This window comes from Paramacrobiotus metropolitanus, unplaced genomic scaffold (genome assembly GCF_019649055.1).
Source record: "Paramacrobiotus metropolitanus isolate TYO unplaced genomic scaffold, Prichtersi_v1.0 Parri_scaffold0000059, whole genome shotgun sequence".
NCBI lineage: Eukaryota > Metazoa > Tardigrada > Eutardigrada > Parachela > Macrobiotidae > Paramacrobiotus > Paramacrobiotus metropolitanus.
The window spans coordinates 575,979-591,470 of record NW_026570279.1 but is presented as its reverse complement, the minus strand read 5'-3'; the positions used below and the strand labels follow the sequence as shown (position 1 = coordinate 591,470).

Genomic DNA, 15,492 nt, shown 5'->3' with positions numbered 1-15,492 from the left:
ATCCGGTGGTTTCGGTTCCGGACGATCAGTAGGCTCACCGGCGCCTACTGACCTTGAACGTTTCCCTGGACCATTCCCTGAACCGGCGCACCTTGCGCCTGACCGGCACCATTCGCCGGGGCGAAGTTAAAGCCTCCGCCTTGCTGACCGAAACCGTTCTGGTTCCCACCGACGAAGCCGCCTTGCTGCCCGCCGAAGTCGCCCTGGCCACCTTGACCGGCGAAATTGCCCTGGCCACCTTGACCGGCAAAATTCTGGCCACCTTGACCACCGTTATTCCACTGGCCTCCTTGACCAGCATCGTTCCATTGGCCACCTTGACCACCGCCGTTCCATTGGCCACCGCCGTAATTTCCGCGATTGCCGCCACGGCCTCTTCCTCTTCCTCGGAAGCCTCCTCTCACCGGACCATATCCGCCATTTCCTCCGCCTTGGCCACCTTGACCGGCGAAGTTGCCTTGGCCTCCGGCGAAGTTTCCTTGGCCACCTTGACCACCGCCGAAGTTTCCTTGGCCACCGAAATTACCCTGGCCGCCTTGATTATTGTAGTTGGCCTGGCCACCTTGACCGGCATACCGTCCACCTTGGCGTGATTGTGGCACATAACCATTTGCCATTGCGTTGCGCCATCCACCATGATTGTTACGCAACATCAACCATTCTTCATACACGACCCTGTTGGGGTTCTGATTCCACGGTGTCCCCGCAAACGAACACGCTTGCGTGTGGTGGTTACCGTACATGCAGTTCTGGCATGTCAGCGCGTTATTGGCCACCCATCCGTCGATCATGGTGAACAGGCGCTCTACTCGCGACCCGTATCGTGGTCCTTGATTTCCTTGTCCACGGTTCGGTCGGAAGTTTCCTTGATTTCCTCAGCCACCGTTGAATCCTTGGCCGGCAAAGCCCGGATTCCCTTGAGCCATTCCCTGACCGCCAAGCCCTCCATTCAGGGCATTTCTTTGCACGTTTCCTTGTGGATTCTGTTTTGGCCTTGCTGCTTGCTGAGCTGATGCTTGGATCGCCGCGATCGCAGGCTTGGTCGCTTCTTGGACCGCTGTCTGTATCGCCGCGATCGTCGCGTACGATATCTGACCTTCATTTCGCTCGTTGTCAAAGGTCACCTCTTGAGTGCCTAAAGGCGGAAATTCCGTGTTATATCTTGGTACCTGCGCCGAGTACGACTGGTTCTGTCGCCCATTCGCGACTTCTTCGATCTGGCCTGACCGAATTATGACACAGTCATCTTGAGTTCGGTTGCCTCTCGTGACCTTATACTTTTCTTCGCCAGTCGACCATGTACGGAAGAATTCCTTGATGTCCATGGGGTTATGGAATTTCTGTGCGCGAAGTGCCTTATAAAGGTCACTGTCATTCTTACATCCTTGAATCAGGAATCCAATGGCCTGCTTCTCAGTTATGATCCGTTTCGATTTGAAGCGCATGATCGCCTGGTAGAACTGGTCAAGCGTTTCTTTGCCAGCCTCAAACTTTCTCGTCATTGCTTCTCTTAAGGCGTTGACCCCTTCGTCACGATCGCCGAAATGTTCTTTGAACTTTGTCATCCATTCATCGACGGTTAACTCTTCCGCCTCTTCTTCGTCATCGATTTCTCTTTCCGCGTCAAACCATGCCTTCGCGTCCCCTTTGACTGCGTTGGCGACTTCCAGCATCATTGCTGCATCCGAAAGGTCATACGTCTTCTGAGTCTCCTTGACCTGACGGATCCAACCAAGTAAAGCTTCTCGGTTGCCGTTGTAGTCGATCAACGCGGATTTCCGGGCCATGGCTCTCATGTAACCTCTGAATTCCCGTTCTTCGCGACGGAGTCGCTGTGCTTCAGCGTGGTATTCCGCGCGGTATTCTCTTTCTCGCCTCTCCTCTTCACGAGCTACCCTTTCCTGCTCGTTTTGGCGAACTCGTGGATCTTCATGATTGTCTGGCTGATGGTCAGATTTGTAGACGATTGTTTCCCTCGGTCCTGTTTCTTGTTGCCGAGGATTGACCCCACCGATCGGTCCTGAGTGCCCCTTCGCCAACTCAGTATCGTCGGTGACCTTTTCAGCTTTGACCTTATCTTCATCATGGCCGTCGCGTCGGCCAGTACCCGTCTTTAAGGGAGCTTGGAAATGGAAGCTACCTTCGACGGTGTGGACTTCGCCATATCCGGGGGGTGGAGATTCGATCCGTTCCGGCTGTGTTGCCTCTCCTTCCTTTTGTTTTGCCGACCGTTTTAAAGTTTTAATTTCTTCCTCTCTTTGTTTGACTGTCTGCTGCAGCTGCTTTACGGTTTCGTTTGCGTCTTTCCTGAGCTTCTCATAATCGTTGTTTGCTTCGGTGACCTTTCTCATTTGCTCGAGGATTGTACTTGCTCGGTTATCGAGAGTCTTATCGAGATCCATTTTTGCTGCTTTTAGGATATCAGCTTCTGCTTCCAACCGTGTGATACGATCCGCTCTATCTGCGAGGGTCCTTCCTCTCGCTTCGCACTCCTCTTTGACTGTTTCAAGCTCCTTGATTTTATCATCCTTTTCCATAACTATAGTGGCCAGTTCCACGAGTTCATCGCTGAGTTTTATGATTTCTGCTTTTTGTTTTTCGTTTTCTTTTCGCCCTTCTCCATTTGCGACCTCTAGCACAGTGACCCGTTCGTCACAAAGTTGTGCTTGTTTCAGCCACTTCTTTGCTTCTTTCTTTTGGTTCTCGACTTCATCATTGATACGTTTGAATTCGGTTTTCGTTTTTTCTGCCAGTTCGAGCAGTTCCTTCGCTACTTGCTCTCGTTGGCTCTCTGCTTCGTGTCGCTTCTTTCTCGTGTCTTGTAATTCTGTTTGGAGCGTTTTATTATTTTCTTCAAGTGATTTGAGCTCGTCTTTCAACTTGGAGTTGTCTGCTGTAAGGCTAGTGATCTTTCCTGTGAATTTTGTCGCATTCGACAAGGATTCATCACGTTTCTTCTCAACTTCCTTGACCTTTAACTGCAAAAGGTCACGCTCCTTTCAATTCTGCTATCTCTCGTGACCTTTCAGCTACCTCCTCGGACAATTCATTGTCTTCGTCGGTGAGTGTTCCTCTCGTGTCTCGATCTTCAACCATTTTCTTAAGATCTTCTGCGGCTTGCTTCTGGACTTCAAATTTGACCTTCCAGTGTTGCACTTCGTCCTCCGTCACACTCAATCTGGCCTCCGCCTCAAAGGTTTTGTTACGTTGATCTCGTATCGCGGCAAACGCTTGTTCTTCTTTCTCGTCGAGTAGTCGTTCAAGCTCCTTTACTCGTTGCTTTAATCCGTTTAGTACCGATGTTTTTGGTGATGGTGACCTTTGGTCCCGGTCGTCGGCCTTTCCTGACGCCGTCCCTTCGAAGGTCTCTTCTAGCCTGTCTTGAATGGTCGTTTCGAACATCTCTTTTGTTATACTGGCTTCTTTCAAGGCCGTATGGAAAGATGTTCGTATCGTCGTTTCGTCCTCGTCATCAGTGTAGAACTTGTCACTTGACATGGGGCTGTTACCATTCTCTTCCAGCTGTTCTTGTAGGAACAGTGAGTTATCCGAAAGGTCATCCTGTTTGACCTTTCCTTCGTCAATCAGCATGTCGCTGCTGACGGCGCCACCACCTTCGGTGACCTTTTGGCTGACTTCGGTATTTCCCTTCTCAGTTTGATCCTCCTTGACCTTTTCGGCCGACCGTGCCATTCCTCCGGTCTCGGCCTTCAGGTCATCTTTGTTCTCTCCATCTGTGACCATTCTCACATCGGTGACCTTTGCTGAGTCTACCGTGTTATCTCCGGCATGTCGCCCGGAGTTCTCTCCACTTCCATCGCTCGAGCTCTCATTCTGAGTTTCCCTCAGGGCCGTTTGGTATGTGGCCTCTGAGCCTCTGGTGTCCTTCCTCCCAAAGGTCTTCTGAGCTCGAGTTGCCCTTTCGTGAGCAACCGGCCGTGTGTACGGCTGCCTTTTCACTTCATACGGGTTTTCCGTGTCCCTTGACCGTTTTCCTTGGGACCCTGATGAGATCGGTTCATTACCGTCTCCGTCTTGATCCATATCTTTGTCTTGACTTGAGTTGATGATCGGATAACTTGGACGATGCTAATAATGTTTCTGACACGTGTGTTAGTTTAAGCTACGTAAGCCCCTTTACACGTAAACAGAAACAAGCGCTGCCCTAAAGGTCACCTTCTTTTGTATCAGCTCAATTTTACTAAAGGTCACTCTGCCTCAAAAAAGTGCTAAGTCCCTTCTAAAGGTCACTTTTTCTTTGAAAAAATTTGACTGAATCCCTTTTAAAGGTCACTTCCTTTAGTAAAATGAGATTAATTTCCCACTGTTTCAGCTTAATAGCTTACTCCGTCGCGTTAAAGGTCACTTTTTCCTTCAGAACTTTTCTGTTTAAAGGTCACTATCAACTTCGGTCTAGAACGTCTAACCTGAGAATATTTTTCGATTTTATTGAGAAATCAACTTAGATTTCCTCGAATAAACGTTATTTATTCAGCTTTCAACTTTTAATAAAGGTCATCATTCTCGTCGAAATTTTTGGTAAAGGTCAACTTCTCGTCAGTCAGTTCAAAAAATTTTCTTAGCTAGTTACGTCACGATCTTGAGCGTCGTGCGCAAAAACTCCGCCTCCTTACAAAATCTCAGCTTTTAATTGGCTGATTTCCTAGCTAACTTTAGCTACGCTGCTGCGCCAATCACAGTGCGAATAACCGACCAATCAGAAGCGTTGTTTTTCTGTTTATAAGGCAGAGAGACGTCACGACCAAAACCGAAAATTTTTGCTAGCGCGCCGTGCGCAAAAAAACCGCCTACTTCTCTGCTCAGCTCAGAACCGACGAATGAAAATTGAAGATTTTACCTATCGACCAATGGTAAAATTAATAACCGAAATTCTGACCTGCTCGTCTCCCAAGTCCAGAAATCGATCCTGCGTCCTTCCGCGAATCCTCCTGATGCTCCTCCAGCGATTTAGCTGACTTCTCCTGGGCCAGCCGACACCCCTTCTGCTTCGTATCAGCAGGACGCAGCGGTGCGTCGACCAAAAGACTTGCTGGCTGCGGGTCTTCTGTCGCGCCTTGACGTTGGCAACGACAGGGGCGCTCGATCACCCTTTTGGGAGAGCGCGTATTATGTGTGCTCTCTACTGCAGTATAGTAGCACCTGAAACTCCACACCCGCAGTCCAAAGTGGCTTGCCCACTCGTGCCCCCCTTCGGGCTTCTGCCTCTTCTGGCGATCTTTCTCGGCGCTTGTGCCCCTCCAGTCAAAGCTACGACAGTAGCCCTGACCGCGTCAGACTGATACAGTGCACTCTACGCAGTAGAGATGCACCGTTTTCAAGTCTGCTGAGTGGATCCAAACGCTCCCTTCGCCACCAAACCGTACGCGAGCCCTTTCTCGCGGGAGACTTCCTCAACTCCTCGTCAATTGGACGGGAAAAACTTCAGAGATTATCTGGAGAAACACAGCTCCTGCTACCATATGAGCGTGGACCTGGTGAAGGTTCACGCGTAGGAACAGAATTGACGTGATTCTGCCTACCAAAAAGCCTGGCAGTGCTATAAATGCGCCTACGCTACAGAAAGCGAGAAATGGCGTGACTGCTAGGAATTTATGACAAGACTAAATTCGATAGAATTTCCCAATTGACAACTCCGCATTGCTGACTGCAGCAAGCGTGGAAAATGCGCACGTAGCCGCCACACAGTGCGGGTGCGTGCAGAACAGCGTGCTTCCGCCTCGCGTAAGGCGGGCGCGCAACAGAACACAACAGACTGCCAAAGCGAGGGTGTACGCATGTACGCCTGCGCTCACAGTAGCCTTAGTTTCAGTAAATGAATTTGAATATTAGACATAACGACGAACAAAAAAAGCATAAGAATAACATAAAATCAACTTAACTATTAACTTCCGCCGGGAAATATATTATGTAAGAACGGTATATATCATTTTGTTTATTATTGTTCGCACTTATATAATGTATATTACTCCGTCTGGAATTTTATGCGCCCCCCAGGGGCGTAGGTGCCCCCAGGGGCAGCACTTCTGAACCCTGAACACCCCCGAACCTTGAACAAGAAACCCCGTACCGAGAGTGTTCAGGGTCGGGAGGTTCCACTGTAAGTATACCGTACTGAGGTTTCTGTACTCTCATATATTTGCTCATTTCCTGTTACAAGTATACCAGATTCATGGATCAATGGTGAACTTCAGTACTGTTACTACCTTTTAGGCACAGGTCATGAAGTCATAATGCATGTATTTGGCATATATTTGGAAAACCTGCCAGTCCCTTAATTTGTTAACGTTCTTATTAAACTTTCTCCTACAGATATAGGAAGGAAATCCATTCGCTAATGTTTTATGCCATCTCGGTTACTCGCAGTAATTGCAGTGTGTGTTTTCCAGTTGAACACGATGATCGATATTCCCGGAATGAGTTCCCAGTCGGCCAAAGATCTTCTGCTAATGATGCCGGCGAATCCCGAGCAATCAGAACTCAATTGCACGATGCAGTCACAGTAAGCCAGTTTGTCGTTTTTTGTCTGCAAATTTCTGCTCAGTTGTGTGAAAATTCCGGCTCAATCTGTCTACAGAAAATCCATCTTGCAAGCTGAAAATTCCTCCTACTACGGAATCCTGAGTTATAATGCATGGCCCATTTACGGTGCGCTAGACGGCGCCGCCGAACCTTCTATCGGTTTGGCGTTGTATCCTCAGGTGCCGCGGCAAGGCATGAAGAGAGTGTGCTGGGACACTAATGTGGTGCTAAACCGTCGCGCACGACGACTGTTCATACATGCCGTGAAATCTATTCCGCAGTATACCGGATTAAAGGATGTAAGTTATAACACCCTAAACCTATCGTGGCGTTATCGCTGATCGTAGCATGTGGAACAAAATACTCACTTTCACTGTGCAGGCAGGCTGTAATGATATTATCCCTGTTGGTTACAACTTATAGGCAACGGTGTATTTTGCTAATTTGCTGCGCTTTGTCGTATCTCTGCCTGCGAAGACACTTGTGCGAATGATCTCCATTGTGCGAATGCATAAGTTATCCAGATTCAGATCTATATTGCCACGAATGGGATACACTAGAGCCGGCAAACCCGAAAAGACTGACCAAAACCAATATTATATTCTGAAAGCCCTTGGTCGAAAACCCGGCCAGATAGTCTTCATTTCTTTCAAAACCTCTCCCGCTTCGAACGCCGAAGCGGAAGAGTGTTGACCACATTCACCAAAATCAATGCAACTAAATCATTATAATAATAATTATCATCGTGGTATTTTTAACCAGGCAGTGTTACCACGTAAACCAACTAAAACATAGTTAAAAAATAAATATTTCCTACTAATTAAATTCTCAGAATGAATTATCAGAATTATCAGAATGAATTTAATTAGCAGACCGCTATTACGACAAGAACGATTGCACATGTAACGTTGTCATCGAGGACAATTTCTAAACAAGTGCCGGCCGAGCAGCTATCGCTACACCATCACTACTGTGATTGTACTACAACCACTGTTCAGTTCACAAACCGTTAGTTCAGCGAGTGACCGAAATACCACTATATTCCAGTAAAGCCAGTGAGTGACTGGACTACCACTATGGATAGCAATGTGAGCGGTTGACCGAGCTGTCATTACTGTCTGCTGTCCGATGCACAAAGCCCGGAACGAGCTACCACTGTTCGGTGCACAGAGCCCGTTAGGTGAACGAGTGACCGAGCTACCGCTGCTGTCCGGTGTACAGAGCCCGTTAGGTGGACAAGTGAACGAGCTACCACTGAAGCTACCGGTATTGTCCAGCTACCGGTATTGTCCAGCTACCGCGATTGAAGCTACCGGTATTGTCCAGTGTGCGGGACACGTTAGGTGAGCGGGTGACCGAGCCCTCGGTGCTGTCCAGTGCACAGAGACCGTTAAGCGAACGATTGACCAAGCTACCGGTACTGTACAGGGTGCGGTACCCGTTGGGTAAGCGGGTGACCGAGCTACGGGTACTGTCCAGTGCACAGATCGCGTCCGGTAATGGAGTGACCGAACTGTCCAGTGTTCGGAGACCGTTAGGTGAACGGGGGACCAAGCTGACACTACCCAGATTCATCACAGAATCGTATATTCAGAATCGTGAATTCAGAATGGTGAATCCCGCAACGTCCACAGAATCGTGAATTCAGTTGTATGAATTCAGTTGCTACCACTGTTCGGTGTATGGAGCCCTTTAGGTGAACGAGAGACCGAGCTACCACTGCTGTCCGTTGTACAGAGCCCGTTAGTTGAATGAGTGACCAAGCTACCACTACTGTTCCGTATACAGAGCCCGTTAGGTGAACGAGAGACCGAGTGCCATTGTTCGGTGTATGGAGCCCTTTAGGTGAACGAGTGACCGAGTGCCACTGTTCGGTGTACACAGCCCGTTAGCTGAACGAGTGACCGAGCAACCACTACTGTCCAATGTATAGAGCCCGTTAGGGGAACAAATGCCAGAGCTACCACTACCGAGAATCATCAAGTTGAGGTTGGGAGAATCATTTGAGAGAACTAATAGTAATTTGAGAGAATCATGAATTCTATATATATAAAATCGGGGTTTTTGCCCTATTGCATTTACCGATCACGTTTCGACAAAATACGAGATGAGATGAGATAATGAGATGTTAAATGAGATGTTAAATGTATAATGAGATGTTAAATGTACTATTGAATATCCATTCGAAATCAAATAAAGTGGCCGTGGACCACAAGAAACGCGGAGGCGAAGCCAAGGCTGTTTCTTGCCGAGGCCGAGGCTGTCCGGTGCAGAAATTCCGCTGCGGAAACCGCTGACCGAGCTACCACTGCTGTCCGTGCACAGAGCCCGGTAGGTGAGCGGATGGCCGAGCTATCACTATTGTTCAGTGTATAAAGCCCGTTAGAGAACGAGTGACCGAGTTATAATTATCACTTATGTCCGGTGCAGAGAGCCCGGTAGGTGAACGAGTGACCGAGCTGTCATCATTGTACAGTTTACATGAGTGACCGAACCACAAGTCTACCACTATAGTCCAGTTAACAGAGCCAAAAATACGAATAAAAATGATTAAAATAGAAATTCGAATAAACCGGCCGTCGACCACGAGAAACGCGGAGGCGAAGCCGAGGTGAAACGAGTGACCGAGCTTTCACTACTGTCCGGCGCAGAAAGTCCGTTAGGTGAGCGGGTGACCCAACTACCACTGCTGTCCGAGCCACCACCACCTAACGGGCCCAGAAAGCCCGTTAGGTGAACGAGTGACCAAGCTCCCACTACTGTTGAGTACCACTACCACTACTGTTGAGTAGCTACCACTACTGTTGAGTACCAAGCTACCACTACTGTCCGGCAAACAGAACCGGTTAGGTAAGCAAGTAATCGAGCTACCACTACTGACCAGACATACCCCACCGGGCATACGCTACTTTCCCGTGAAGTGACAAGTCAACGAACTAGTGATCCAGTGCACTATTTCGAATTTCATCCTTATAGACAGTGATATTTTCGGCTTTCTTTTCGGGTACTTCGAATGCTGCCTTATATGGGCTCCCCTTATATTACTCTCCCTTATCTGGGCTCCCGGGCAATATGAGCAACCCTCTACATGGGCGGTTACGTTATTACTCACACTTTCGCAGCTGTTATCAGTGTTATGCCTAACTGAAATTTTGATTTATTTAAAATACTTATTTTGCCAGTACTTTTGTAGCATTTATTTTGTTTCAACTTGTTCAGCTTTCATCAACAACAGATTGAAAACCTTTCTAAAATTCAAAATCTTTCAAAATCCTTCTAAGTTCAAAATCTTTCTAAGCGTCGCCCGCTTAAATGCACTAAGAACCCAATGAGAAAATAATGTGATATGAAATTTCGGCATTTTTCAGTTTGTTCATTGGCAAATCTGTTGAAATTAATGAAAAATATTATTATATAGAAAATATATATAAATATAATTCGGATGTGAAATTTCGGAATTCTTTGGTGTGCTCACTTGTAAATCCGGTTGAAAGAAGTAGAAAATGGTTCTGCTATAATTCCGACAAATTTAATTTGACGGGTATTGCTAACTAGCCGGGAGCCCAGATAAGGAAGAGTAATATAAGGGGAGCCTATATAAGGCAGCATTCGAAGTATGGGATATCGCTAAAATCATCTGTATGTACCGGATGGCCGAACAAAATGTCACCCTCCGCGTTTGTTTTGCTCCGCGCAAACTACTTAACCTACTTTAAACCGGGTAGACCCATTCGACACACAATTTCATAAGCTACTAAAAACAATAAAATATTTTTTGGAAAAATTGGGACTCCTCATTAACAATGGCGCCAAGTAAAATCGCTGTCAAAACTTTTAGTGTCCCAGCCCGCAAACTTTAAATGTTGGCACCGCTTTTTTGTCCTTGCGCAATATCTGAAGTTTTTTAATTGTTTTATCAAGAATACGATGTGGTCTTTCAGCCGGGAAAAAATTGTTGGGATAGTGCATGCACTGGATGAGCTATGCACTAAGCAACCTTTCTGACTGTTCGAAAAAATTACGATTTTGTCATCTGTTTTTTTTAAGAATTTTAGTTACAATTTTTGTTCAGTACAAGGTGCAACGAAGAGCGCCGCTTCAACTGGCAACTGTAGGTGGGTGATTATCCTTTCAAGCACGGGTGTGAGCCAGGACTGCTTTTGAAGTGGTCTGCAAAATGTTTTCAAAAAGTCTGCTACCCCGTTTCATGAGAAACATATGTAAGGAGTATCAAATCTTTTGCTCCCTGGCCAGTCAGGGTAACTAAAATGCCGTTTTTCTTTCCAGTGAAAAACCAGGAACAATCCCCCTTTCTTAAATAGTTACGTCATAAACAATAACATGCTTGGTTGAATATCTACAATTTAAATTTTAAAATAGTGAAATTTGAATTTTTATTTCCAGGACATGCATCACTCCACTCCGCCCATTTTTTCAAAATAATTCCAGAAAAAAGGAAATCCTTTTACATTTTTGGTTTGACTTAAAATTTTTGTGTCATGAAAATTGCTCTTTCGATAAAGTTAAAATCATGCCAATCAAGCACTGGATAGGCCCAGTGCACCTTAGTAAACCAGGGTGACATTTTGTTCGGCCACCCGGTACAGCCCAAGGGAATGCTTTCAAGGTTGAGCGAATCATGAACTGATTTTTATTATTTTTTTTTTAGATAAAATCCGTGTTTGCCCTATTGCATGTGCCGAACATGTTTCGACGAAATATAGATGTTATTCTAATAAATAGTCATTCAAATTCAAATAAAAATTGCCGTGGACCACAAGAAACGCGGAGGCGAAGCCGAGGCTGTTTCTTGTATCTATAATAGTACTGTAGTACTAGTACTCGTGGTGGTTGGTAACCAGATCACTGCACGAGCAGCCGTAGCTTTCTGGGAATGGGAACATATACGAATTTCCAAGGGGAAAGAGGGTAAATTTTAATGTAAAGTAAAATTTAAGAATAAGCGTATTTACGTATTCTAAATTTTGTAATAATTTGTACCCCAAGCGTAGGTCTATGTTTTACGCTTTGTGCTACTACTATCTACTTTGTACGAATGTACTTATTCCATACTGTCGCTTCTACAAAGTAGCGCCGAATTACGGCCAGAGTAGAAATTTGTACATTTTGCAGCTGCGGCACAGTGAACTCCTGGAATCATCTCGTCAAACAAGAGCGGAACGCCGCAGTGAATTTGAGAAGATTCACGGATACAAGTGTACTTACCGCAAATGCACGGAAGAATATGTTCGTACGAATTTTTAACCCCTCGAGTACGGTAGTAAAATTAACTACACGGTATTCCATATCTGTGATCGTTCTTAGGATGCTGACATCAATCCTTTACAATGTGCCACGGCTGGATGCACCAACCGCATTCCAAGCGACCGCCGTGTACTGGCACCTTGCTCCGAATGCGGAGCACGGAACAGTGATCGCCTGACGCAGTTCCACCGATTTGTGGAACAGTACGAAAGCTTCAAGTTTCGTCATCCGGAGGATCTTGACAAGATGACGGCCTTGATCACGAATCTCGGTATAGAACTAGAGAGTGCCGGCATCCTGCAGCCGGATGCGTATTTTGTGCTATCTCTGCTGCTGGCGGGTGCCGCAACAGTACTTTGATGAAAACCGCTTAGAAGATGGCTGGCAGATGATGGAAGAGCTGACGGTCTGTGTGCGGTAGGTTTTCCAGCCTTAAATCTTCAGTTATTAATACGACCGTAATTGCCAAACAACCTACTCTGTAGTTCGTAATTCAATTTACCTTCAGAAAGATGTATCCGGAGTGACCTTTTCCGCGCTCTTCAGCTGATGGGGCAGGCAATATCACTCAGTTTGGTGTTGCACCAGCACACGTTGAAAAAGACTGCACGTCAGTCGCAAGCGACAACAAAGAAATCTGAAACACAGGCTGCTCTGATGATTCGCAGCGTGTTCACGTACTGCGAGGAGGCCAAGAATATCCTAAACGTCCTGTTTGGTAAAACGTCTAAAGAGGTTGAGAAAGCGGATGATGTGTTGAAACGATTGGCTGCGAAATTTGGTTCCAATCGAGCAGGCTTTTCCGGGCAGTAAATTAAAAGCCAGGAAATATTTTTTGTGGAATTTCGTTTGGCTTATTCTTGGGATCTTTAACGTTACTTTGCTGGATTCAACCAAAAGCTGATTTTTCTGTTTTATATATATGGGAACTTGGAAGTAAGTCATTAATTGCAGTTTGGTAAATGGTACGCGTGTTTTTGCTTCCTCTTCACGGTTATTTGATCCCCAATTTGTAGCAGTTATCCAGTTAAGGGCAATTTGGTTTTTAATACGGATAAAGAAATAAAATGGTTCCCCCGAGTTACCTTTCCTACTCGGGGTGGAAGATTTTTTAAAATCTGATTTTTATCTTACGCATGTCGCCGGTTTGTGTTTAAACAATCACGGTTGTGTACATTATCATAGCATATATACGTATACAGTATGAGTTACGGCTTTTGCACTTAAAAACTCAGTTAACCTTTGCCTTTGAAAGCCCCTCCCGAAGCCCATCATATGGTACGCAGTACAAACAATCGACTAATATGAAATCGTCAGCGCAAATGGATTATTTAGCTGAAGTTTGTTCATGCCAGTTTTACAGAAAGTTCTGCTCAAAATCTTAAAAACGTATACCACTCTAATTTCACAAAAGTACAATACCGTAGTAAACTGATAACTGACAAGTTGGTTTTACTCTGTATATATACTGTATGTTGCATATGGGTTGTTGATTTTGTTGTAGTTAGTTGTTGTTGTTGTATCTGTACATAAGTGATACCTGTATTTTTATACAGAATACCCGATTATTGCGCTATAAACTTGAAATGCAGTAAATGTGCTCGCATTCAGTGAGCTTAATTCGTTAATCGGTAAGTTATAAATCGGAAATGGCTGTATGGGTATTTTAAGCAGGTTTGGTTGTTCTTAAAAATTTAAGAAAATGTATTTGCTTCGAAGCAAAAAATGGAGCAGCGGAAATAACGTGTAATGTGCATGGTTTTTCGACATGTGTTCTATTTTAAATTTCAATCATTGTAATGCATAATAAATCGGCGTAGTACCAGTCGCAATAATTTAATAAATACATCACACCACCTCGGAATACTTTACGGGTTAGCGTGCTAACAGAAAGCAAATCACCAGGAAGACCGATAACACCAGAACATCAAGACGAGTAGTCAAATGGTACGTCTAGTACTATACTGCGCTTAATAAATTACGAGCCTAAAACAACAATAAAAAAACACAACGGGATCTTGGAGAAGAAAGCGGGAAGAGGAAAGCGGGAGACGTGATTCGCAAATAGTCGATTAGCGTCATAAACACGTAAAAATAAATCACCAGTTAGCAAAACAAAAATATTGATCACTGACGAATTTCCACCTATATACCGTATCTGTAGTTTGAATGGAGCCGTCAAATTCTTCGAACGTATTCGTAATATTTCCTTAACCAACTGAGAAAAAGAGCTAACTGCTTGGATGTCGGCCCTCCGTTAGAATTTTCTGCGCGGACACCGAAACAGCTGGGCGCTTCGGGTGCTTGTCTCCAGTCCCATCATCCCATTAGGCATGATATTCTCAATCAGGCCTCTTAAAGGAAAAGCGAGGAAATATTGGCAAAATATGAACGAACAAACACTTTACCAAATAAAACAATACCAAACCTATGAACGAAGCATAGAGTCACATTAGTGTGATGTCGCGTTAACCGTTATTATCTTTGCCCAACACTTCCGTTGACGCCACAGTTCCACGATTTTCAATAAGCAACTCCAAAAAATGTTTTGACAACCGATAATTTGTGTAATTTCTGGCTTTTAAACAATGGACATCAACGGAAAATCCACATCACCCGAACTTTTCAGTGGACCCAAGCATTTAGCCGATATCGGTTCCGTATCAGTCGGACTACCGGCAGTCGCAATGGAAAACTCTTCGTGCTCTGCCGATCGACGGTGATGGAGCTGGTCGGCAAGATGATCTCCGCATCAGGTAAGGGACCTTCCATTTTTCAGTTCTTCCAAGACAAATCCTTGACGGATGCAACATCAATGTCCTCGGGATCATCTGCTAACATCTATGTACTCCTTTCGTGTCGTCACCTGGATGCCTCCCTTGAAGTAGATAAAATTGTTCATGTTTATTATTACGCCACAGAGCAGACATATCCATTTCCGGACTTGCCTTCTATAGTCTCATCTGCGTTTTCTTTTTCTGTCTTCGTACAAGATTTTGCTTCCAGTTTGTCAGTTTGCGTGGTGATACTATATTTCCATTTTCATACTTCAAAATAATTTTCAGTACCGACTACCATACTACGTGTACTGAATGACGTATGAATAAACCGAGAGGTGACGGCCGAATTCAATTACACGTATTAGTACTTGTACGTACGACTTACGAGCACGTACTAGTGTCGTACAGCTCAGAATGCCTCAAATCGTACAGCTCACCCGCGTATATTATCGGGGTATGTTATTAATTATTAACATACCCCGATAATATACGCGGGTGAGCTGTACGATTTGAGGCATTTGAGTGTTTTATAAAACACTCTACCGTACAGTACTGCATATGCATTTGTACGAAGTTCTGAATCAGCTCAACCGGACAGTCGTACAGACCAGGTTCCCAGACAGAGCGTGAACAAGCGGCGCATCCTATCACTGATAGGATGCCAATCAGCCTGATGCCAATCTTGCCACTCCGTTGCTCTGCTGAGCTCGCCTACAGATTCTGATTTTGCTAACTGCTAAGACGTACTTTTATGCTCAGTGTTTTCCACTACCTCACACCTGAACAATCCTTCGTTTTACTGTCCCAGTAATGGAAGTCAAGGAGTCTGTGCCGCGCAGTGGTACTCGCGGTTTCGCTGCTGGCGAGTTTGTGATGGCCTGTGATCCGATGGTGTGGATGCTGGAGA

The 15,492-nt window shown here is 45.4% G+C and overlaps 1 protein-coding gene across 1 annotated transcript; it reads right to left on the bottom strand.

Annotated features, from left to right (window-relative positions):
- Positions 1 to 805: 805 nt before the first annotated feature.
- LOC129593105 (golgin subfamily A member 6-like protein 22) lies at positions 806 to 3,744 on the bottom strand. Its single transcript, XM_055489295.1, has 3 exons — positions 3,034 to 3,744; positions 1,279 to 2,978; positions 806 to 929 (listed from the first exon to the last, which is right to left on the bottom strand). The coding sequence occupies exons 1-3, from the start codon at positions 3,742 to 3,744 to the stop codon at positions 806 to 808; spliced, it is 2,535 nt and encodes an 844-aa protein (XP_055345270.1).
- Between the last annotated feature and the right edge of the window lie 11,748 nt (positions 3,745 to 15,492).